Here is a 26,528-nt window from a genome sequence, read left to right on the forward strand (position 1 = left end):
TATTGGCTTATAGCAACTCGGATACAGTTGACCATGAAAACTTATCAACCCTGCCTGACAGACATGTAACCCTTGCAAGGAACCCATTTACCAAATATAGTTATCCTACAACTCATAATAAGTGAGAAATTCACATGACAAAAAAAACTATAATTTTTTCAAGCAGTCCCTGAACCATGAAAATAAGGTCAAGGACAATGGACATATGACAGATGGAAACTTAATAACATAAGGTATATGCATACAAGAAATGAAGCATCCATGTCTTCTACCTTCTGAAATATAAAGATTTATACAAGTAGTTTACAATGTCCCTCTGCCGGATTGTAATCACTGTTTTGCATTCTGAGACTTTCGTCGCAGGAGAGAGGAAAACCGTTTCATATGACTTTCTGATCACCATATATTACAGTGTATGCTGATTAGCTTGAAATATTTTTATCACCACAACAATTATAAATGCTGTTACAGTGAGGCCTGTCTAGTTTTAAATATAGGTTAATTCTGTAAGTACTCCAGCACCCTATACGAAATTGAATCTTAACTTATATATTTCTATACATATAAGGAGACGGGGATCCCTACTGACATTTTTAGTATAAGTGTGGGGTAATGATGGCTTGCTCACTCTGGTGTTTAAATTAGAAATTAAGACATTTGTCTTTCATACTTCACGAGGGACATATTCTAGAGACAAAAGTTGCAATATTAATGACAATCTTGTATATAAATCTTTCTGATATAAAAGTAAAATAACAAAAATACTGAACTCCAAGGAAAATTCAAAATGGAAAGTCCCTAATCAAATGGCAAAATCAAAATTTCAAACATGTCGAACGAATGGAAAACAACGGTCATATTCCTGACTTGGTACAGGCATTTCCTTGTGGTGGATTAAACCTGGTTTTATAGCTAGCTAAACCTCTCACTTGTATGACAGTTGCATAAAATTCCATTATAATTTATATTGACAACAATTTGTGAACCAAAAAAACAGACATAATAGGGAAAAATGTCAAAATAAAACACATTAACTAATTAGAATTTTTTATTTCCATGTTATTTAACATTTACACACATTAGTTGTTCTTCAGGATTTCACATACAAACAGTGACATACATACTCTATAAAAATACAAAAAAATGATGAACGTACGAAAACAAAACATAGAAATAAAATGCAGATGTTTGTCACCTAGCAACAGAACCATAGCTCATATGGTCCTTAAAATATTTTTTGACAATTTGTGGATCGCGAAATTGTCAAAAAATATCACAAGGACCATAAGAGCTATGATTTTGCAGCTATTTGTCACCAAAACAAAACATTCATTTAATATTTTTAAGAGTTTGGAACTAAATAATTCTGTTACCATTTGTGACAAAATTTTCACTCCATAATATTTTAAATCAATATTAATACTTTTGCTTAGAAATATTTATTGTTATACACAATAATGCATGACTGAATTGTTTTTGCTTTCAAGTTTATATTTCTGCAATGCGTAAATAATGAATTTAAATAAAAATTGAGCCAAAAATCATGTTCGTTTTTGAGCCAAAAGAAAAATGCATACACATCTTGATATTTATTTGAATCATAAATTATAGATAAAAACAAAAATTGCCAAAAACACTGATGAATGCCAACTACTGTAGTAAAAATGATACCTAACCAAAAATGTTGAAAAAATTTAACAATCAACAGTCTAAATTCACAAAAAATAACCCCTTCAATGAAAAAAAAAAATAAAACTACAACAAAATGGCAAGCTGTAATAATGCATGCTGTTATATTGTAATTTAACATATACAATATATTGTCTTTGTCCTATAAATATGATATTTTAAATAATAAGTAAGTTATAGATAAATATTTTCTGTGGGTCCTCTTTCATCTTGCCTGGGTTGCCAAAATGTCGATTTATATCAAATACTATTTATAAATTTTAAGTGTTATTTAAATTCTAAGCAAATACAATAGATTTTATCAACAATTACAATTTAAACCTCCTTCAACAATAATGACATTTGTGCAATCCAGTCCTGAGTTTTGTATGCATGTATATATAAACTGGTGATTTGAATTTTGATTCTGATTCAAATAGGTTTAAATGAGTAATGACAGCCATTCGGACAACATGGCGGATGTAAATAGAAATTGAGAGTTTAATTTTAAACTGAAATCATAAGACTATCTATTACAAAATGGGGACTTAACAACATAGTTTACTGATGCCTAACATCCTATTCTTTAAGCTGTCAAGTTAAGATCATTATTCCACACGATTTTTAACATGATGAGCCTGAATGCCCCAATCCAATTCTAAGGTTATAAAGCTGCCATTCAACCATTGTAGGAAAGAAGTTCAAGATGCAAATAGAATAAATATGGTATGCTTGCAGGGAATGTCAGACTCGCTCCTAGGACACAATACACGTATAAATATAATAGATCTATATATTAATTAGTGAATAATGGATGGATTATCACAGCAGATCTTAGGAATGTATCAGATCACAACACAATACAAATCTACAAATACTGAATAAGGACGAAAACATTTCACAGAAATTATTGTAGATTTTTTATTAATGGGAATAATGTATCGCAATAATAAGAACTCGCATCTGATACACATATCTGTATGCAGCATTTCCTAAAATTGCAATAATTAAATCGCATTTTTGTTTATTTTTCAAAAAATGGCAATAATAAATGTACACAATAATTCCTGAATTTACAGTATCAGATCTTGCACACATTGGTTAAGGGTTTTCAAATAAAAACATAGAAACATGTTAACTAGGCAAAGCATACACATAAACATCATGTTAGACAACTCTTGGGGGACTTAAGTTAACCAGATACATGTGTACACACAAATGTTGTGTCAAATGACACTCGTAGGATCACATCATACAACATAAACATCCGAATAAATACAGGAATTAAAATCTTCCATAGCTTTGAACACACTGAAATCAATTTTATTTCAAATAATGCTGTTTCATTTTTAGAAGCACTTCATCTTGAAATATTTACAAACTGAAGTGTATAAGGGTACTTTTAAGTAAATTTTGTGTTTAATTAAAAGTTTGATACACAGGAGTACTTCACAAACTTCTTATTATGGAACTTCTTCCCATATGACAATAGTTATCCCCAAATAGACTGAACAACATGAAAATAATCATTTTGTAATCTTCAAGAATCATAATTAACAAAACAACATCCAAAGTAATAATTTTTATCCATGAAACCAAAATAATTGTCTGGAGTGCACAGACATTTTAGTAAAAGTTTATGTTTCCGGTATTGGCAAAATAAACTGGATATTTGTTTTTTATTTATTTTTTCTAGTAACTTTCAATTTAAGTTTTACATGTATATTCCTTGTACATGTATTACGAAAGTAAGCATGGATTTCAAAGTCTTGACCTGACAAATAATTACCTTTCTGGTAAATAACATATAGAATTAAAAACTTTTATTTCTGTGATTTTGTTTAATAAATATGTAATTAAAAATGTGCATTTCATGTTATTTCAAGAAGAAATTGACATTTATATAATTTGGCCAACTAAAATAACTAAATCATAAAAATCACTAATAGCTAAAAGACATTTTTTTTTATATGTAGTATAACAAGGAAGCCAAAATCAACAGAGGAATCACTATATGTATTTGATAAAGATCTGACATACAGATAGATAAAAAAAAATCCATCTCCTCAAAGTTTTTGTAATTTTTCAGAAAAATCTACTTAAAAGCTTGGTACAATGAGAACCAGTTCCATGATAACTTACATGGCAATGAATAATGAAACCATGCACAATAAAGAACAAAGAGGTAGTTCACATCTTAAAAGGCATGTATCTATCACCATGACGACTAAAAAACCTAAAAATCAACAACGACATAGGAGGAATTTCAATCTGATAAGAGAAAATACTGAAATTTGATTGTACAAAGGAAATATTTTATATGTCAATTTCATAACATAACCTCAACAAGATATTAAATTGTTGTCCGACATGATCTGTGTGCACAGACTAGCAATCTTTCCACCCACCTTGAAAAATAAAATTTAGAACAACAGGCATAACAAAGAAACTCATAAAGATATTATATTAACCAAGGAATACAAATTTAAAAAAATAAAAAAAAAATAACATTTTTACACTTGAATTTAGGAGAGTTTGTTTCCTTTTACACATTCGTGAATACCTCTTCCTCAAAACTTCCCTGTAAATACATAATTCTAAGACAAAAAGCATACATACATGTGTACAAATAAAATTCCACTTTCATGAATCTTGTAGTCCTGAATTTAGAGATACCAAAATAACAAATTTGTTTATAAAAGAATAATAATTCACTCTCTTGAGTTGGACTAGGCACTAGAGGAAAAATATAGTCTCAGTCAATTTTGTGCATTTCAACAGAGTAACCTTTGGACTACAAGTATCACGAAAGAGCACAAATAAATGTTTTCTCTTTTCACCAAGTTTGAATATGTCATTTTTGAAAAGAATATAGGTAATATCCTTCTTCAAAAACCAAAATGAAAATAACAATACTCCATAGGTTGAAATTCATTGCTTATGACCAACCAATCTTTACATTTTGATGTATGCTCTTGAAATCACTAGCCGTAATGCATCAGATTCTAAAAGAATAAATTATAAGAGTTATCTCCCATTATGATAGGTTTTTACAGCTATTTTAGGCACATTTTATTATCTTTCAAAATCTTTTTTATCCTCTGGAACCAAAACTCAACTGTGCTTTATTTTACTATTTTACTAATTTTTTTTATCTACATTTGCCTTTAATATTTTATTTCCCAAAAATCTAAAATACCATGTGATTTTACTTATTCAAAATCAACAACCCTTCAACAATGGGAGACAACTCCCACCTTGGAGAAAAAAGAGTTTCACACAAGAGTAAAGTAAAATGTAGTAAATGAGGAGACTGCTGCCAGATCTTTGTTCTTGTTTCTTAAATTATAACTTAAATGTAGAAAATGATGAGGAGACTGCTGCCAGGTCTTTATTCTTGTTTTCGTGAATTATAACTCGTCTTTCCTATCGATATATTCCTTTACAGAATCAATATCTTTGTTGATTTCATCAGGATCATGACTGGGTAGAGCACTGAAAATAAAATCAGAACTCTGTAATTTCTGAACATGGCTAATTCTTTTAAACGTAATCATTAAATTTATTAAAGATTATAACTTGTTCTTTTCTAAATTGGCCCTGGTATCATCCTGAGACTCCCATATCAGCCTGAGGTGCAAGCCGAGGGATTATCTTTAGTGTTAGTGTTCTTTATTTGCGTAACAAGTTCTGCTGTGTTGTTTTGCTCCACTTTGAAAGAGCATCTTCCTTGCCCGACATTTTTTATTTGAATGCTTATGACCTTGTTGAGAGCAGTTCAAAATAACTATTTATTTGGCCTGGGCAGAATTACGACTGTGGAAATTCTACGTACATTAAATACATATGGTTAACCAAATGTTTATATGTGAAAATTAATTTTATATGCATAAGTCCTTTGCTACTTTGAATATCACTTTCACAGTCTAAATAACTAAATAATTCTATGCCTTTTATTGTCAGAGGATATCTCCAATAGGATTACCTTTTCCTTCTGGCTTAGAGGTAAAAATTAAACTCAGTTTTTATGTATCATATTTTCCATCATTTCAACATTTGTATGTTTTGTTGTCAGTTGGATAAGATGTCAGCATGTTAATACAATTTGTCAGTTACTAAGAGGTTTTTTTCTACAGCATTTTGATCATCACCAAATCACCAGATAAACTACTGATTCCCAAATTACCAGTGAAATGAAAATGTTATTTAGAAAATTCCTGACTTTGATTAGCAAATCCATTCTTGCAAAAAGATTGCTAAATCTCAACGTTTTGGGAATAATCTTACCGTCCTCCTTCTTGTAATTGTCTGTGCATTTATTTAGTTTTACTGATATGTATCTACTAAATGATTGACTTATCTCCTCCTTTATCCATGATTGGGACTATCAGTTTACAGACTGGCGGAATTAAAATCATTTTAATGCAGAAAATATGCCGAATTAAAATGTTCACTCATATATACACAGTTAAAACTATAATATGTCTCTGTTCAACATTAAACCAAAGGCTGGTATTTGTAACTTAAAATAGAAACATATTCCTTTCTGCTCACTTCTCCTAGAATTTGAAGGAATTCCAGCCCATACTGGAGGAGGAAACATATTTGAACAGAATTGTTTTGCTTTTGTCATATCGTGGCCTTTTATAGCTTACTATACAGTATGGGTTTTGCTCACTGTCGAAGACTGTACAGTCAATGCAAGATATCAACGCAATCTGGAATGAGTTTCACAAAAAAATCTTACAACTAAAGTTGAACGTAAGTCTTACACAGTATCCTTATGAATAATTTTAGTCGTAAGATTTTTTGTAAAACTCATTCCTGGTATTTGGTTGATAGTTTAATATCACATTGGCAAACAAACCACATCTTCTTACCGTATTTTTATACTAACAGCTTAAATATATCTTCCCTCATCAATTAAGGTATACAAAGAGAAACTAATTTACCATGCTCCCATTTTTAAAAATAAATGAAAAATTAAACTTCATCTACAGTTTTTACCTGTACGGGTTTATGCTATTAAAGAAAATTTCCAATTAAACATGTTTTAAAAACTTCTTTACTAAGGAAACAATCAGAAAAAATCATATGTAAAAATGTGTATTTTAACATACATGTTGTTTACAGAGGTGTTTATCCTTATTTCAGTCAATCAGACTGAAGTATTAACCATTTTCTCAGTTTTTTTCAATAGTAACACTGGTGAGCGCCAAAATGCAAACTTTGTAGGGGGATCTGGGGCATCCCCCCCCCCCTAAACTTTTTTAAAAAATAAGATGCAAAATCGTGCATTCTGAAAGCTTGTAGAGTCATGTTTTTGGATAACAAATATATAAATTCATTAGAATTTTTTTTCTGAAAATCTCTGAAATTCCACAAGTCCTGATCAGCCAGAGCTGCCTGCTTTGTAGCTGACATCTTTTCATAATTTTCAACTACCTTTTGTTACATACTTTGAAAGATTGGTAAAACAGACTATTAATTAAAGATGTTCGTCTATCTCTATCACGTTTTATATGGGGTCTCTTACACCGCTCATTCAAGCACTTTGTTAGAAAAAAAAATAATTCTGAAATGAACCAGAAACCGTACTTCTGGGAATAAAATCTGTTGTCCTTATTTTGCATTTAAAATCCTGGTAAAAATCCATAGTGGTAAACACTACTGAGTTCACCAAAAGTGATTCTTGTCTTACAAATATTTCAAACTTACCTCACAATAGCAGCTGATACTTTATCTAAAATTCCTCCTAAAATAAAAAATAAATCGTTCATTCAGAAATCAGTCTTTGCCATATTTATGATCCAGCGACTCTTTTCACAAAAATCTGAAGAGTAAAAATACTCGTAAGTCATACACATTTCAGTTTAACTTACGATCAATTTTAATCATAAGATTTTTTGTGAAAAGAGTCGAAGGCTGTGAGAATAGATAAAATACAATAATACCAGAAGTATAGAATTCTTTTTGGAAAGTAATACATGTATCATCTATATGTGAACATGTAATAATATATTTAATTATGATTATTTTAATGGTACAGATTTAGTCTAAATCTGTTTTAATTATTTTATTTGATAAAAGATGCTTCTTTTCTTACAGTATGTATATATACCCATGCTGACATGCACAACTGGTGCATCAAAATGGTTATTATAAGTACACATATGGTGATTCAGTTAAAATTCCATAACAATGGTGAGTTTTCAGTGAATGTTGATGACTGAAATTGATTCAATCTGAATTGTTTCTCTATTAACTTAGGAATAACAAGCATTCTGTGAGTATTGCATAGCAATACATAGTCCCCCTACCGGTTACAAATTCATTGTAATGGAAAGAAATTCTAACTTGATCTATAACTTGTCATGGTGTAAACTACATAAAAAAATCAAGTCAAAATCTTCAAGCATGACGAAAAAAACTGTTGAAAACTGATTATTTAAGTGAATTTTCTATGTCCAAAGACCATAACTCTGCACAAAATTATCAGACAGGAACAAAATTCCATCTTGATCTGTAACTTGTCATGATAAAACTATATACTAATCATCCAATCAATATCTACAAGAATTTCAAACAAACCTACCACTAAATTCTTCAAACAATTTACCAAAAAAAAGGAAAAAAATCCAAAATGTAATTTTGTCTTTTAAACATCTTTTAAAAAATGATTTATTTCCCTTTGAACAAAAATCTACTAATTAATAAGTATTTCATCAAAAAGTTAATTCTAGGGAAAGGGCTTTAACTGAACGAAGAGAAAAACTAAAATCGTGAAAATTGATCTTGACCTGTAACCATGGTAACCTGTCATGATAAATCAATATACCAAATATCAAATCAAAATCTTCAAGCACGAAGAAAAAAAGCCTGGAAAACTGATTGCCGGACTGACAGATGGACAGACAGACAGACAAACAAACAGACAGAGTGCAAATCTAAAGTCCCCTTCGACTTCGTCGGTAGGGGACTAATAAACTGAAATTCAATCACCTTCAATGTTAAGTAATTGCCCTGATTCACAGTGAAAAAGCACCATCTAGAGTGACCTGTGGATGCAGACCCACTTACCTGGTTGACATATAGTATCACAGACTGCAGAACACAGGTTACAGTATTTACAGTACTGAAATATAAAAACGATGTATACATTGCAATATTATAAAAAGGATATTGTGTGAGTGTAAATTAGACAAAAGTCTAATAATATTCTAAGAAATAGCCTATTCCTCATATGAACAGCGTTTTTATTGCTGATTTCTCTTAAATTGAGATTTTTATGTCAACAAAAAGGAAAACATGCCTCAGGACGTTTCACAGAAAGAACAAACTTTTTTGCAAACAACTGATTTAGAAAAACCATGAAGAACATAAACATGATAAAAGTTTTCCCACATACCCCCCTAAAATAATCAGTAGAGCAACATATTCTGCCTCTGTATCTTGTGCTTAATTATATTTCCCCATTTTTATTCTTTAAATTAAAATAAATCTAAAATTTGAAAGATTATAGTCAATGCTTTTCTACAAATTCATGAAAATACATGAAATGTGTAAAAATACTTACTTTACACATTTTGCAGTTGGGTTTGGATGCACTTGTTTCACATGGACAATCTTTTTCACACAATTTACAGAACTGAAATAAATATAATTATATATTATGAATTCTTGTTATATTGCCCAATTTCATACCAAATGGTATGAATAAATTTCATAGAATCAGTTTTAGTGGTTATTGAAGTACATTTTTAGAGTGGTAATGGCCGTTGGGTTTCAAGAATGTTTGGAATCAAATGTGTGTCCAAAGTTTAGGCGAGTTGTTTTTCTAGTTTCAATGGACCTCAAATGCTGCTCTTTTTTTATGAAGATTCATAGTTATGACAGTGTTGTTTGATCCTTTGAGTGCTTTATTACATGTGATCCCTTTCGGTCATTTTGTTACTCATGTTTTCTCACAAATTTGTATTCTTGCTACACTGTACTCACGTTAACCCACAAATTTGTATTTTTGTTATTCATCTTTTCCCACAAATTTGTATAACTCACCAAAAAGAATAATGAGGACACCATTTTAAATATTTTCTGTTTGAGTATGTATGAACATGATAAAATGAGTCTAGAGCTTCTTCAACATACGGTTTTATAGCAAACAAAATGAGTTCTCTGGGGCAACTCACCTAAGATCAATCAGGCAGATGTTTGTATCTGTACAAAGATCAGTATTGAGATGACATATTTTTTTAATATTCATTGTTTTTAGGTATAAATTATTGTGTTTAAAACGAGAAAGAAAAAAAAACGCTACTGTACATGAAGATAGTGTTTCTTTGTTTACATTGAAATGACATCATATATAAAATTCCTAACAATAGGACCAACTTATTCTTCTTCTTCTAAGTTCTTCAAGTGGATGTCCACCCTATTTGCAGGGTCATTGCATTGAAAATATATGCGTTTAATTTAAAAAAAAAATTAAAATTTACCTTGTTAATACAGTTAAATGTTAATTAAATAAAACAAAGGTAAAATGGTAAAATGAGAGAGAGAACATGTATTTACACCAACATCGGATAATTCAGTTACATTTTCATGAAAAAATTGAAAAATTATGCCATGTATGCTGGGAATGTGTTTTACAATAAATGTTTATACTAATATGCTGTTAACAGGGTATTGTGAAATATTCTAAAGGTTTCTGACTTCATCATCTTTTACGGACAACACCTGCCTCATATTACAAATTAATAAAAATGTTAAAAATAGTAAAAATAAGAAGTTGTCTCCTCCTTGTTGTAGTGCTTCTATTCAAGGAAAATTCAATTACTTTGCAGTAACTACAGTATCCACAAACAGATCCCTTCGCATATTCTACTTTTTCATCATCCACCTTCACGTCTTCTTTGGGACTACCTGCTATACAAAAAGCTATAAGAGCTAAACAAAAAAGTAGGGAAATGAAAAAATTCTGAGCCATCTTTTGCCGACGGAGAGTTATCTACCTTAGTGCCTACTCACTTCCGGTTAAAAAACAAAAACGAAAGTAGCCTGTTCCGTTGTCCGTTGATGAAGAAAAAACGAAAGTATCCATCATAATGAAGTAAAATGGTAAAGTAAATATTTTATGTGTTTTATGAAAGTTTAAATGGTCTTGTTATTGTAATGCATACACTCTTGAAAAGTATTAACTCATGACATGATCGAATCTAATCAAAAATAGCTCCAATTTCTGACTTGTTGCTGCTTGGACGTAGATAAACGTCCAAGAAAAAATATCTAAAAATAGTATCCAAAGATGCGTCATTAATAATTCAATCCAGCGAGATAAACATAATAGTAACTACTTGATTTCAAGCAACACGTCAAAAGAACTTGAAATATTTGAAGAAAAGTATAGTTTATGTACATGGATTAAGGTCTAATCAGCGTAAAATTGGGAACAACTCAAAACTTTCCAATTAATGTGCACTACTTTCACTTTTATTTTAGAAAGATGACCTCACTTACATTTGTGCTGCCAGTATTTTTACTGTAACATCAAAATCAATAAACATTCACATACTAAGAAAGAGAGAAGTATATGTTTGAAAAGAATTGGCGATAGTTTATGTTATTTTGAAGTTATTAAAGTGGATTGATTAATATTTACAAATGATTTACAACTTTAAGAATGTTTGAGGTACAGTAGAAATTTTTACTCTTGTTAAATATTAGATTTTTTTTTATATAAACTTTTTAACTTTTCGCCCAAATATCGCCTATTGAAAGCTTGATTTTACTTCTTTTAGTTGCTTTTATTTGACAGAATAGGTAACCTGTAAAATAAAATATATACTCAGCCCACCTCGGTGCAAAACAGATGTTAACGCCCAATTTAAAAAACTGACTCTAGGTTAAAGAAATATGATAACTTAGTATTAAGAGTCATGCTAGATGAACTTTTGCCTGTGCTGTATTTTGAAATAGTATTACAGCAATAAATGATCTAAATGAAGATTTTATCAAATTAATTATTTGATAGATTGATTGATTAGTGTTTAATGCCATTTTATCCAATTGATGATTGGTGTCATGCATGAAGGGTTGCGGTACTGTCTGCATTTGAAAGTACCCTTTCACTAACTTTCAAGCTTTTTAAATCTATAAGTGACCTTTTACAAATGAACATTTCTGTCTATTCAATGTATTTTAGTCAAAATTTGCAGACTGTAATTTGGGTGACCAACTTTGCAGAGCATACGGTAACCAAATTAATTCTATCTCATCCAGAATGTATGCATAAAGAATTTGCCGCTAGCATGAGAGGATGTGAAACATACGACAATCAATCAATCATTATAGAGAATGTTTGCTTATCTTGTTTTTTTAGTTTCGTTAAATATATATATATATATATATATACTATCAATTTATAATAGTCTTTTAAGAAGCTTGTTATTTTGAAACAGAGTAGCGAACACCCTTAACCAGATGACCTTTACATTTTCTTTTTGAACCGTTCGTTATAGTTTATATTATTTAATTAATCCATACTGACCATAGTATCAAATTTATTTTAAGGTATGAAATTTACAAATGAACATTTCTGTCTATTCAATGTATTTTAGTCAAAATTTGCAGACTGTAATTTGGGTGACCAACTTTGCAGAGCATACGGTAACTAAATTAATTCTATCTCATCCAGAATGTATGCATAAAGAATTTGCCGCTAGCATGAGAGGATGTGAAACAAACGACAATCAATCAATCATTATAGAGAATGTTTGCTTACTGTGGATTCATTTTTATTCGTGGTATACCAATTTTCGTGGGTTTCGTGGGTCACAGCGAACCATGAATTTAAGAATTCAACGAAGAATAATCCTGAGAAATGTGTATGGAGTCGGATGTTTATTTCCGGTTATGTTATGCAGTTCTAGTATAGTGTTGACTAGCGATAAACATTGTAACATAACACGAGTTTTTATTGAAAGAAGATACAAGTATTTTGGTTAAATCAATAATAAATATATCGAATATCAATGATAATTTACTTTTTAAAATTGGTTAAAACTGTTCATGGAAAATAACTGCAAGTTGTTAATTATCGTGTCATAGTTTGGTTTACTGGTGATTAAAAAATCAATAGGATTAAGTACGGGGATATTGCCTGTAGGTAATATTGTTTATGACATGAACATTTATTTTCACACCTTTTACTTATATGACTGTTTATTATATCTGATTAGGGAAATGCGCTTTCAATCATAGAGTTTTGAATGCCTTATAAAATTCCGACAAGAATTTATAAATTGTAAAACAAACAAATGATTATTTGTCTCTGTCCATTATTGTAATAGAAGTTTTCAATGAACATGATGAACACTTTAACCTAGAATGACCAAGCGAGGATTTTGACAATTCAAAACTTTTTCAATGAATTCCTTCTATTTTCTTTGTTTTATTATTGATCAAACCAAGGAGGTTATATGATCTCCTAAATCAAAAAGAAATCCATGAATTACGTATCTGAATTTTTTTTTTGTAATCAGCAATCCACGAATTTACGTATACCACGAAACAACTTTTTTTCTCTATCCACGAAAATTGATACCCACGAAAATAAATGAATCCACAGTATCTTGTTTTTTTAGTTTCGTTACATATATCAATTTATAATAAAATTGAGAATGGAAATGGGGAATGTGTCAAAGAGATAACAACCCGACCATAGAGCAGACAACAGCCAATAATAGTCTTTTAAGAAGCTTGTTATTTTGAAACAGAGTAGCAAACACCCTTAACCAGATGAGATTTACATTTTCTTTTTGAACCGTTCGTTATAGTTTATATTATTTAATTCATCCATACTGACCATAGTATCAAATTTATTTTAAGGTATGAAATATACAGATGATGATCTTCAAAGAAGGACAGAATATCTTACTGGTAAGAAAAAAGTTTGATCTATACGGTTTAGATTTAGAAATTAGTGCTGAAACATATTGTATAGACATCTGTCTATTGTTAATTAGTGCATTTTCATTTGCATCATTGGGTCGCTGTCTTGTTAACATACACTCCACATCTAGTTTTGCTATGTTTATTCATGCATTGTGATAAACATGTATATATTTGGTAAAACCTGATACCTAACGAAAGTCTATGCCAAGCCTTGATAATAGAATATTCTGTGTTGCCCGTCACTGTGCAAAGTTTTCGCATGGAACCAATCACATTCAGTTTTTTAAATGCGGTTCCTTACCTGGAAGAAGAAGAAGAATAAGGATATAAAAAATTGTTAATAAAATCTCAGATGCTGAATACTTAGTTGAGCATAATTTTGAAAGGTATTCTTAAAAAGAAAAGAATCTGAAAGGTTCATATACTTCTTTGGTACAATTAACTCCAAATAATTTAAGGCAGGTCATGTTTTAGAAAAAAAATTGCATTAAAGAATTATGGTGTACATATATAATAAGATGATGATACTTCCTAAAAATGACGGTTTTGGTGCAAATCTGAAATCCATGACATTTTATGCTCCAGCCGTAGGCATTAAGTGTTACCCTTGACCATCTGTCCTTCTGTCATCCCATCTTTCCTACCTTCCGTCTTTCTGTCCGTCCCATTTTGGTTGCAAACCTTGAGTGGGGCATTTGTGTCCTCAGACACATTTATCTTTGATTTCACTATGAAATATATCTTAGTATTGGATCTAATGAAAATCATATGTTTACATGAAAATAGTTTGGAATCAAAGAAATAATATGCATAAATTATTTTGGGAAATCATTTCACAATATGAAAATATAAGAAGATGTGGTATGATTGCCAATGAGACAACTCTACACCAGAGACCACATGACGCAGAAGGTTAGAAACTATAGGTCACTGTTCAACATTCAATAATGAGCAAAACCCATACCACATGGCAAGATTTAACATGCCCCAAAATTTCAAATGTAAAACAAATCAAAAGAGAAAACTAACAGCCTTGATTTAAGTACAGATATGGGTGATAAAGCTTTCTTAAAATTGAGAATTTTGTGCCAATTTGAAAGTCATGATGTACATGTACACCACTATATGGACCCTAGTTTTAACAATCAAAGAAAATATCATGTTCATCTAATTACATACATTTTTCGAGCTTCACATATATTAGGAGTTGAGAGTGAACACACATTATAACTAATTTTATACCTTTTCAGATTCTTGTATTTTTGATAAATGTCATTGATGGATCTAGAAACTGTACAGCACCATTGCGTGTAGCATCATGCCCTAAAAATACCCATGAATGGAGGCAAAGAGCAAAGAACCATTGCAATAATGAAGCTTATTTATATCACTGTCTTGTTACACAAAAAGATGAGCTTGTAGAATGTTGCATGACGCTAGAGATAGTAGATGCAGGTAAATTTAATAAAAATCAATCTTACTATATTATGCACATAGAATCATTGCAGGCATGGCAGGTGTAAATATGAAAATAAGGACACGTGGTATGATTGCCAATGAGACAACTATCCACCAGAGATCAAATGACTGTGCCCAGTGTTACCCTTAAAACAGTAGATATGCTGATCCTACAATGAATTACCCTGATACTATCAGAAATGATTCTCTAAGGTGTTATTTGCAATAAATTTGTTACCCCTGATGCTATAAATTTGAGAAACATAATGATATTATAAATTTTAAATTACTGTTGAGAACACTGCTTAAATGTTTTTGGTTTTAGTGTAAGAAAGTTAGTTATAAGAATTATTTAAAGAGTTTTGATTGCTATCATGAGGACAGATTTTTATGCAGAGTTGTATCTTTCGTCATCTAGTAATTAGTAATCTACTCTCAATCACATTTACATCAACTTGACCTTGGCTGTGAACTTGATGAGTATTATAAAACTAAAAAAAAAATATAGAAACATTAGATGCAATTTATTGCTTTGGTGTGATTAATTGAGACTCACTCGTTAGTTTTTACTAAAACTTGTACTAGTGGTTTAAAGTTATATCTCTTAGTCTTTTAATTTTTATGCCCCATTTATGGGCATTATATTTTTCGGTCTGTGCGTCTGTTCGTTCGTCCGTCTGTCCCGCATCCGTGTACTATGGACACATTCTTGTTGAGAACTATTTTAACTGGGCAGATTTGGTTGGTTATAACCCCTGGCCCGAATACCAAGGGCTGAAAAAGGGTTTTATACCATGGCTCTGGAGGAAGCATTTTTAACACATGACAGCTTAGTCATATAAAGATTGAAAATCATCTTAGTTTCTAGATAAATTTCTTGAAAGATATCTTTATTTATAATTGTAATTCAGCAATAATATTAGGCATTTGCCCCTAGACCTGACAGTTTAGCAAGGGTCATAGGAATCCTTGCACTTATATTTTTAAGGGATACCTGAAAGAAGGTTTTCTATATTTGGGGCTAATGAGAAAGTAATGTAAACATTTTTTTTTGTGATAAGGCCAAAAAAAAATATATGTCTGTTTAAGGTTACATACTTTAAAAAAATAGGGTAGGTAGGTCGGTATTTCCATTTTATTTTATTTTTTTATTTTATTTTTTGTGACATGTTTTTGAGTCATGCCGTTTCGTCTTGTCGTGGTCCGAGTTGATCATTGGCCGAGTTTACCCGTATTTTTAATGATTGGATTATTTCCCTTGGTAATTGGTTGGAAAAAATGGCGGCAAAGCGTTTATTTCATCACACGAGTTGCGAATTTCCTTAATACAGCTGTCATATTCACAATTGTGAACATTGGGATGTATCAGGCAATTGATTTATGTTATTTGCAACACTAACTTCGCTTTTGACACAAGTTCAGCATTGTTCAGTTTATTTTTTACTTTACAACGGAAATAAAATGACTTAGGATCGGCGCTCAAAAGTAGGGTCGGTCGGGTAACCGTAAACAGACAATATATTTTTTTTGGCCTAACTGACTTTTCCTGCTCCCTGATTTTTTTTTGAAAGAAAGGATTTCAGGGGAAAGAACTAGGCTACCATTTAGTTTACATGAACTTCTATTTCAGGTCAGTTTCCACAGTACAACACATTGAACAACAAGATACAGAAAATAGACTGTGATATTGATTATTATATGCCATCCAAATGGCCCTCCAATGAGATACTTAATCATGGACCTAGACATTGCAAATATGAAAAAAGTAAATGTAATCTAATGGGCATGAAAATTTGTTCGGATGGAAATACAAAAACAGATCGAACATGTAAATGTGATTATATGAACAAGTATGTACCAGAAATGAATATCAGTACACCATGCTTCGACCAAAGTAAAAGCGGATGTATACCAACAAAGGATTGTCCCGGTAAAAACGAAGAAATAAACATGGGTTAGTTATTATGAATTATATCTGTTATAAATTGATGAAGTGATGAAACTTTAAGTTTTTAATATATAAAGTTTGTTTTGAGACAATCAAAAACCCTATGTTGAAGAAAAACAGACAATATAAACCATGGTTAAAATAGAAAGAAAATGGAGAAAAGACAAAACAACATTACACATGACACAAACAAAATTTGTTTGTGAAAATTGCTATGAAGTTAAATAGAATACAGATATTTTATTTTTGTCTCGCTTGACAGAGTCAAAAAGTGAGACATAGGTATGCTGTTTTCGGCGGCGGCGGCGTCAACAATGTATTAGTTTGTGATTAGGTCTAGTTTATGGTGAACCACTAGTGGTAAGTCAAAGATATTTGTTATGCAGTTGTATTAGTATTGGCACATCTCATTACCATGGAGATTATTTGGCCCCACCCCCTCAGTTATGGTCTATTGACTTTGAAACTTTTGCTTAGTTTTCATGTATTAGTTTGTGATTAGGTCAGTTTATAGAGGAACTATTAGTGGTAAGTTATTTATAATTGATATGCAGTTGTATAAGCATTGGCATATCTCATGTCCATGAAGATTATTTGGCCCTGCCCCCTCAGTCATGGTCTATTGACTTTGAAACTTTTGCTTAGTTTTCATGTATTAGTTTGAGATAAGGTCGGTTTACGGGGAACCACTAGTGGTAGGTCAATGATATTTGGTATGCAGTTGTATTAGCATTGGCACATCTCATTACCATGGAGATTGTTTGACCCCACCCCCTCAGTTATGGTTTATTGACTTTGAAATTTTGCTTAGTTTACATGTATTAGTTTGTGTTGAGGTTTGTTTAAAGGGAACTACTTATGATAAGTCAATGGTATTTGGTATGCAGGTGAATTAGCATTGGCACATCTCATTTCCATGGAGATTGTTTAGCCATGTACCTTCAGTCATGGTTCATTGACTTTGAATATTTGCAAATCTTACATGTGAAAGTGTTGCTTTTTTAATTTCAACATTTGCGTTATCGAAATTACCAAAAAGCGAGACATATCTCTGTGATAACAGTTTATTCTTATAATTATCATTATTAATTGAATCTACTTTTGAATTTTAAGAATACAAGTGTATTCAAGTTTGTGATCCAGGATTTTATCGACCAGAAGGAAGAATGAATTGTACAGTAGTGCTTGAAAGTACAACGTAAGTGTAGAAAGCTACAAAATTATGTTTGAAAATAAGCTCTTGACACATTCCCTTTTCCATTCTCGATTTTTTTTTATCAATTTTAATGTAATGCAGGAAATTCCAATTAATCAGATTAATGTGACTAATTTTGATATTTTTAAATTTTTCTAATAGATGCAAGTACATACTTTACTATTTTATTTTATTAGCTTGTTATTATTGTTTCAAAATGTTTATAATTAAAACAATAACATTAGTGGTATATTTTTACCTTCAGACAAAATACAGCCACTAACACTGACGATACAACCAAAGACACGAAAGATGATATGAGAAGTAATATGACGAATCCAACAGGTATACACTCAGGTTGTGGAGGGGGGCACTTCAATACTTAATGGATAGGGGGTGCCGCTGGGGTTCTGTTACCCCACCCTTTTCATATAATTTAGATTTTGAAATTGTAAACCTTTTCATATATAGCGTAGGTTAAAAAGTTACCTTTTCCCATATTGTTTTGGTTTCGTGTTGTGAAATGTAAGTGTGGAATACAAAAGTGTCAAAAGAGAGAAACATGTTGATAAAAACACATCCAGAAACACCAACAAAGATGACAGACGAAGAAATAATGGGAACTTTATTGACCTTATCATATATTTCGGATAGTTTTTCCGACCTATTCACATATTTTTAAGCTTGAAAAGGTGACCTGCTCCAGCGGCACCTCCTATCACCTTGTATATAGGAAGTGCCCCCCCCCCCCCCCCCCGAGAATATATTATGGCCTTTTTATGAAATTTTCCTTTGATCTTACAGACTGATAATTTCCTTTCTTAGCACAGTAGAATGATATGAAAAATTTGTGCTAGAAACTAAGGGCGCACGTGCCCGTTGTCAATGAGATTAACAACTTCATCATAGGTAAAATAGCGATAAACAGATTATCATTGGTCATCTCTACTCAATTGCTTTTCTTACTTTCGCCGTACTGGCTAAAGCGAGAAAATCAATCTTGTTGAGTGATAAACGATAATCTATAATTATTATATACTGAGGATTCATTATTATTCATTGGAAACCAATTTTAGTGGGTTTCATGGGTTCAGGTGAACTACGAATTTAGGTGTTCAATGAATGAAAATTTGAATATAGGCTTGAATGCAGACTTTGGCAAAACCATGAAATCAGATAGCAGCGAAAATGCAAGTTTTCCTCAATCCACGAAAAATAAGTGCCCACGAAAATAAATGTATCCACAGTAACTAAAAAAATTCTCTTTTTTCATTGGCTAAAATCATACAGTCTTCTTTGATAAAACATTATATTCACCGTGAGAAAAATCATGAATTTGGAAGAGCTAAAGTGTACCGGTACCTAAATATAGATATTGCAAGGCAACATCAATGATGTAGCTCTATGCTGTCATCAGATTCTCAATTTTTTCTTTTTCTTGTTTTATGTGTATTTTTATACGCCCGTTTACGGGACGTATTATGGTATACCGTTGACTGTCTGTCCGTCTGTCCGTCCGTCAGTCCGTCCGTCTGTCTGTCCGTCCGTCGTCAACATGTCGGACATTAACTCAAAAAAGCTTTAACCAATATGCATGAAACTTTGGTGAATTGTTAATATCAGTTGCATAGTATTGCGCAATAGCAAGAAATCTTCAATTGCACAGTATTGTGCAATAGCAAGAAATCTTCAATTGCATAGTATTGCGCAATACCAAGAAATCTTCAATTGCACAGTATTGTGCAATAGCACAGTATAACGCAATAGCTAGAAATCTTCAATTGCACAGTATTGTGCTATAGCACAGTATTGCGCAATAGCAAAGTATTGCGCAATAGCAGTATTGCACAATAGCAAGAAATTTTCAATTGGGTCAATGTTTGCAATTGTTTCTCCATAGGCGGTAATGGTAACGTTTTCTTCTGTTGCTCAGTCCATATCATTAACTTGGATATGTATGATGACTCGTTTCGAAGCTGAGACATTATCACATATGTGGTTAAATTTTCAGGGTAGGAAGTTAGATTACTTTTCCCTTAAATTAGCAAACCCTGAAAATCCTTTCGTGATGCGGCTCCTCGTGGTAAAAAATCCCTTTTTTAACACAATAAGTTCTTTAAAAATTTAATACTTTGAACACATTTAATAGCTCCATAGTTTTTACACATTTATTCTATGTTCCCCTACTTTCTAAATCAACACAAATGGTTAAGCTCAGTCACTTGTTTATCATAGAAATGTGTCAAATATAACTACACAGAGATTTTTTGTTTACACACAACTTTTAAGTTCCTCATTTTGAGGCGCATTAGGGATAAAACCACTCTAAACTACTGTGAATGGCATTTTTATGATATATTTAGAGTGAAATGAAGTACAAATTTTCAAAATTTGTCCTTTCACATAATTCTATTTAAAAAAAAAAGTTTTTTTAGATGTATTTCTGTGAAAACCCTTTATCAGTGAGAAATGCACATGAGGTTTTAAAGGAAACATTGTGACATCACATGTATTATGACATCATTAAATAACGACCGATTAAAATAATGCTAATTACAGTTTGCAGTGATACATGAGGAACAGTTGCTTCAAGGTTTAACTCGAAATATCGAGTCGAAAAGATCAGTAACTAAGCATTTTTATATAATATCAAGACCATAGCAACAGTTTTCATATCAGCATATTTTCAACATACTGACTGTAATTTCAATTGCATAAATACCATAAATAAACAATTTAGAGCTTGCCTAATAAAATAAAATGCTTACCAGTTATTTAGAACTGTTTATAACCTCTAGTTTGCCGTCTCAGGTTAAATAGTAATGATATGTCTCAAACTGAAATAAGACAAAAAAATTTACTCAGGCTGTGTTATCATTTCATATAAATACATAAGTATTATTGAGAGAGAAAAAATCTCATTCTTGAAAGTTTTATCACAAAAAAAGAGAGATGCTTCTCCCTTGTGGCTTATTAACTTTCATTTAAACCTTTTATATGAGGAGCAATGAGTAGTATCTTAATTATAATAGTTGAATAGGTGCAGCACTATGTTTTCAAAAGGTTTGACCCTCCCCCTTTTTCACTGAGAAAAAGACAATATCTTGTGATTTGCTTGCGTGCATTAAAATTGAATAGTTCATGATTTTCTGAAGACATATTTGTCTGTTTATTCGCATATAATTTATAATGACCAGAGGTCAAATTATTGGGTAAACGCACATGTACAAAATGTAATGATGACTTATGTATCTAATTAGCTCACCGGGGCCCAAAGGGCCCCATGTGAGCTTATGCCATCACTTGGCGTCCGTCGTCTGTCGTCGTCTGTCGTCGTAAACTATTTCAAAAATCTTCTCCTCTGAAACTACTGGGCCAAAATAACTTCAAACTTTAACTAAATGTTCCTTAGGGTATCTAGTTTATAAATTGTATCAGAAGTTTTGATCCATCGACAAACGTGGCCGCCATGGCTTAAAATAGAACATAGGGGTCAAATGCAGTTTTTGGCTTATATCTAAAAAACTAAAGCTTTTAGAGCAAATCTGACATGGGGGTAAAATTGTTCAATTGGTCAAGATCTATCAGCTCTGAAATTTTCAGACGAATCGAACAGCCCATTGTTGGGTTGCTGCCACCAAATTGGTAGTTTTAACAAAATTTTGCAGTTTTTATACGACCGCAAAAAAATTTTGTGGTCGTATATTGGTATGACGTTGGCGTCGGCGTCGTTGTCGTCGTCGTCGTCGTCGTCCGGCGTCGTCGTCCGAATACATATTGGTTTTCGCACTCTAACTTTAGTTTAAGTGAATGGATCTTTTTGAAATTTGACCATAAGGTTAAATACCACAAAAGGAAGGTTGGGATTGATTTTGGGGGTTATGGTACCAACAGTTAAGGAATTAGGGGCCAAAAAGGGGCCAAAAATGAGCATTTTCTAGTTTCCAGACAATAACTGTGGAACGGTGTATGGATCTCTCTGAAATTATACTACAAGTTTCCATACCACAAAGGGATGGTTAGGATTTGCTTTGGGGGGTTATGGCTCAAACCGTTTAGGAATTAGGGGCAAAAAAGGGGGAAAAACAAGGTTGTCCTGGTTAATGGACAAATACTTTAGTACAAAACATAATTTAAAGCAGTGTAAGGGAGATAAATCAAATACATCATTGAAATTATCTCCCTTACACTGCTTTTAAATTATGTATAAAGTAATGGTTAATGAACAATAAAGATAATCTAAAACAGTGTAAGGGAGGTAATCCAAATACAACGTTTTAGTTACTTCCCTTACACTGCTTTTAAATTATGTTTAAAGAAATGCATATTTATAAAGGAAGACCAGTAAAAATATCTGCAAATGTTTTCATCTTTTTTTTTTACAAAAAAATCCATATGAAAGATTTGACACTATATTTTTATTAATTCTATTATAAAATAGATTAAGTTAGCACTATGGTAAATTTAAATGGGTAATTATGGTTGCCAACTCCATTGGAAATTTGAATTGAGATTATGACCATATCTTGAGGGAAAGAATTTTTTTGGGGGAAAAAGGGGGGGGGGATAAAAAGAAATTGTGGGGGGCCAATTTTTTCTCATTTCAGATTTCAGAAATTAAAAAGAATTATTCTTCAAATATTATTTTTTTTTCAAATTTCAAATATTGAAAAATTTCAAGAAGTAATCTTTAATTGCACAGTATGGCGCATTAGATTTGTAAAATCTTTGATCACATTTATTTATTTGTTATGCCGAATCTAACAGTGTATTTAGATTTTTAATTTTGGGTCCAGTTTTCAAATTGGTCTACATTAATGTCCAAAGGGTCCAAAATTAAACTTTGTTTGATTTTAGCAAAAATTGAATATATGAGGTTCTTTGATATGCTGAATCTAAACATGTATTTAGATTTTTGATTTTTGGCCCAGTTTTCAAGTTGGTCCAAATTGGGGTCCAAAATTAAACTTTGTTTGATTTCAACAAAAATTTGAATATATGGGGTTCTTTGATATGCTGAATCTAACCATGTATTTAGATTTTTTATTTGTGGACCCCGTTATCTAATTGGTTCATATTGAGGTCAAAAGGGTCCAAAATTAAACTTTGTTTGATTTCATCTAAAATTGAATTATTGGGGTTCTTTGATATTCCAAATCTAACCGTGTATTTAGGTTTTTAATTTTGGGTCCTGTTTTTTAAATTGGTCTACATTGAGGTCCAAAGGGTCCAAAATTAAACTTAGTTTGATTTTAACAAAAATTGAATTCTTGGGGTTCTTTGATTTGCTGAATCTAAACATGTGTTTAGATTTTTGATTATGGGCCCAGTTTTCAAGTTGGTCCAAGATAGGGTCCAGTATTTAAACTTTGTTTGATTTCAACAAAAATTGAATATGTGGGGTTCTTTGCTATGCTGAATCTAAACATGTATTTAGATTTTTGATTATGGGCCCAGTTTTCAAGTTGGTCCAAATTGGGGTCCAAAATTAAACTTTGTTTGATTTCAACAAAAATTGAATATATGAGGTTCTTTGATATGCTGAATCTAACCATGTATTTAGATTTTTTATTTGTAGGCCCCGCTATCAAATTGGTTCATATTGAGGTCAAAAGGGTCCAAAATTAAACTTTGTTTGATTTCATCGAAAATTGAATTATTGGGGTTCTTTGATATGCCAAATCTAACCGTGTATTTAGATTTTTAATTTGGGTCCCGTTTTTTAAATTGGTCTTCATTGAGGTCCAAAGGGTCCAAAATTAAACTTAGTTTGATTTTAACAAAAATTGAATTCTTGGGGTTCTTTGATATGCTGAATCTAAACATGTATTTAGATTTTTGATTATGGGCCCAGTTTTCAAGTTGGTCCAAATTGGGGTCCAAAATTAAACTTTTTTTGATTTCAACAAAAATTGAATATATGGGGTTCTTTGATATGCTGAATCTAACCATGAATTTAGAATTTTTATTTGTGGGCCCCGCTATCAAATTGGTTCATATTGAGGTCAAAAGGGTCCAAAATTAAACTTTGTTTGATTTCATCAAAAATTGAATTATTGGGGTTCTTTGATATTCCAAATCTAACCGTGTATTTAGATTTTTAATTTTAAGTCCCGTTTTTTAAATTGGTCTACATTAAGGTCCAAAGGGTCCAAAATTAAACTTAGTTTGATTTTAGCAAAAATTGAATTCTTGGGGTTCTTTGATATGCTGAATCTAAACAATTGTTTAGATTTTTGATTATGGGCCCAGTTTTCAAGTTTGTCCAAGTTGGGGTCCAAAATTAAACTTTGTTTGATTTTAACAAAAATTGAATATATGGGGTTCTTTGATATGCTGAATCTTACCATGTATTTTGATTTTGGACATTGGACCATAATAGGTAAATTAAAAAAAATTCAAGTTCTTAGACCACATTCTTTCTGTGTCAGAAACCTATGCTGTGTCAAATATTTAATAACAATCCAAATTCAGAGCTGTATCAAGCTTGAATGTTGTGTCCATACTTGCCCCAACTGTTCAGGGTTCGACCTCTGCGGTCGTATCAAGCTGCGCCCCAGCGAAGCATTTTATTTGTTACTATTTTGAATATTATTATAGATATATATAAACTGTAAGCAACAATAATGTTCAGCAAAGTAAGATCTACAAAAAAGTTGTTATGACCATAATTGTCAATTGACCCCTTAAGGAGTTATTGCCCTTTAAAGACAATTTTACACAATTTGTTCATCAAGTTTGCTAACATTTAAAAAATCTTCTCCTCTGAAACTACTGGGCCAATTACCTTCAAACTTTAAGTAAATGTTCCTTAGGGTATCTTGTTTATATATTGTATCCGAAGTTTGTATCCATCGACAAACATGGCCGCCATGGCTAAAAATAGAACATAAGGGTCAAATGCAGTTTTTGGCTTATCTCTCAAAAACTAAATCTTTTAGAGCAAATGTGACATGGGGTAAAATTGTTTAATTGGTCAAAATTTATTGGCCCTGAAATTATCAGACGAATCGAACAATCCATTGTTGGGTTGCTGCCACTGAATTGGTAGTTTTAACAAAATTTTGCAGTTTTTTGTTACTATTTTGAATATTATTATAGATATATATAAACTGTAAGCAGCAATAATGTTCAGCAAAGTAAGATCTACAAAAAAGTTATTATGACCATAATTGTCAATTGACCCCTTAAGGAGTTATTGCCCTTTAAAGACAATTTTACACAATTTGTTCATCAAGTTTGCTAACATTTAAAAAATCTTCTCCTCTGAAACTACTGGGCCAATTACCTTCAAACTTTAAGTAAATGTTCCTTAGGGTATCTTGTTTATATATTGTATCCGAAGTTTGTATCCATCGACAAACATGGCCGCCATGGCTAAAAATAGAACATAAGGGTCAAATGCAGTTTTTGGCTTATCTCTCAAAAACTAAATCTTTTAGAGCAAATGTGACATGGGGTAAAATTGTTTAATTGGTCAAAATTTATTGGCCCTGAAATTATCAGACGAATCGAACAATCCATTGTTGGGTTGCTGCCACCGAATTGGTAGTTTTAACAAAATTTTGCAGTTTTTTGTTATTATTTTGAATATTATTATAGATATATATAAACTGTACGCAGCAATAATGTTCAGCAAAGTAAGATCTACAAGAAAGTTAATATGACCAAAATTGTCAATTGACCCCTTAAGGAGTTATTGCCCTTTAAAGACAATTTTACACAATTTGTTCATCAAGTTTGCTAACATTTAAAAATCTCCTCTGAAATACAGTTGAGCGATTCAGGCTCTTGAGAGCCTCTTGTTTTACTTGTGTGAAGTGTGTTATTTTTCTATATTATCAGTAATTCCTGTAGACTAGAATGATAATTACAAAACAAAGACTTTATTGTGTCATGTTTACTTACAATTTAATAATGTTATTAAATCTTCATGCTTGTTTCCAATCATAACAAGTACCTTTCGGATCTCTCGGGAAAACAGAGATTAGATTGTGCATAAAAGAAGTGTTCAGCCCCGTGCCAGTAATGCATTTCAAAAGCAAAAATAGTGGCTGATCTTTATAGATAATGTTTATCTAGAACCAGCTGTGATAACTAGGTATATATTAAAGACAACTAACCTTCATTTTCACAATTTTCTCTGGTGTACAAGGTGCAATCCTTCATAAATCAGTCTGAGAGCTACTGATATCTTGTTGTAAGATGGGTCAATGTTCGCAATTGTTTCTCCATAGGCGGTAATGGTAACGTTTTCTTCTGTTGCTCAGTCCATATCATTAACTTGGATATGTATGATGGCTTGTT

At 31.5% G+C, this 26,528-nt stretch overlaps 2 protein-coding genes across 6 annotated transcripts in view; one reads left to right on the forward strand and one right to left on the reverse strand.

Moving 5' to 3' along the window:
• Positions 1-1,034: 1,034 nt before the first annotated feature.
• Positions 1,035-10,670, reverse strand: LOC127738834 (sarcoplasmic reticulum histidine-rich calcium-binding protein-like). The gene is made up of 5 exons (XM_052250237.1): positions 10,505-10,670; positions 9,245-9,316; positions 8,749-8,803; positions 7,387-7,423; positions 1,035-5,163 (listed from the first exon to the last, which is right to left on the reverse strand). The coding sequence occupies exons 1-5, from the start codon at positions 10,652-10,654 to the stop codon at positions 5,079-5,081; spliced, it is 399 nt and encodes a 132-aa protein (XP_052106197.1). The 5' UTR covers positions 10,655-10,670; the 3' UTR covers positions 1,035-5,078.
• Positions 10,671-10,715: 45 nt separating this feature from the next.
• The window catches only part of LOC127738807 (uncharacterized), a 51,403-nt gene continuing 35,590 nt past the window's right edge, over positions 10,716-26,528 (forward strand). For all 5 annotated transcript variants that reach the window (XM_052250191.1, XM_052250193.1, XM_052250194.1 and 2 more), the window contains exons 1-7: positions 10,716-10,785; positions 11,167-11,356; positions 13,555-13,605; positions 14,871-15,075; positions 16,709-17,032; positions 18,140-18,224; positions 18,487-18,566. In XM_052250191.1, coding sequence (XP_052106151.1) covers positions 13,570-13,605; positions 14,871-15,075; positions 16,709-17,032; positions 18,140-18,224; positions 18,487-18,566 — 730 coding nt within the window. In that variant the 5' untranslated portion in view covers positions 10,716-10,785; positions 11,167-11,356; positions 13,555-13,569. The remainder of the gene's footprint in view (positions 10,786-11,166; positions 11,357-13,554; positions 13,606-14,870; positions 15,076-16,708; positions 17,033-18,139; positions 18,225-18,486; positions 18,567-26,528) is intronic.

The sequence above is a fragment of the Mytilus californianus genome, unplaced genomic scaffold (assembly GCF_021869535.1).
Source record: "Mytilus californianus isolate M0D057914Y unplaced genomic scaffold, xbMytCali1.0.p SCAF_4, whole genome shotgun sequence".
NCBI lineage: Eukaryota > Metazoa > Mollusca > Bivalvia > Mytilida > Mytilidae > Mytilus > Mytilus californianus.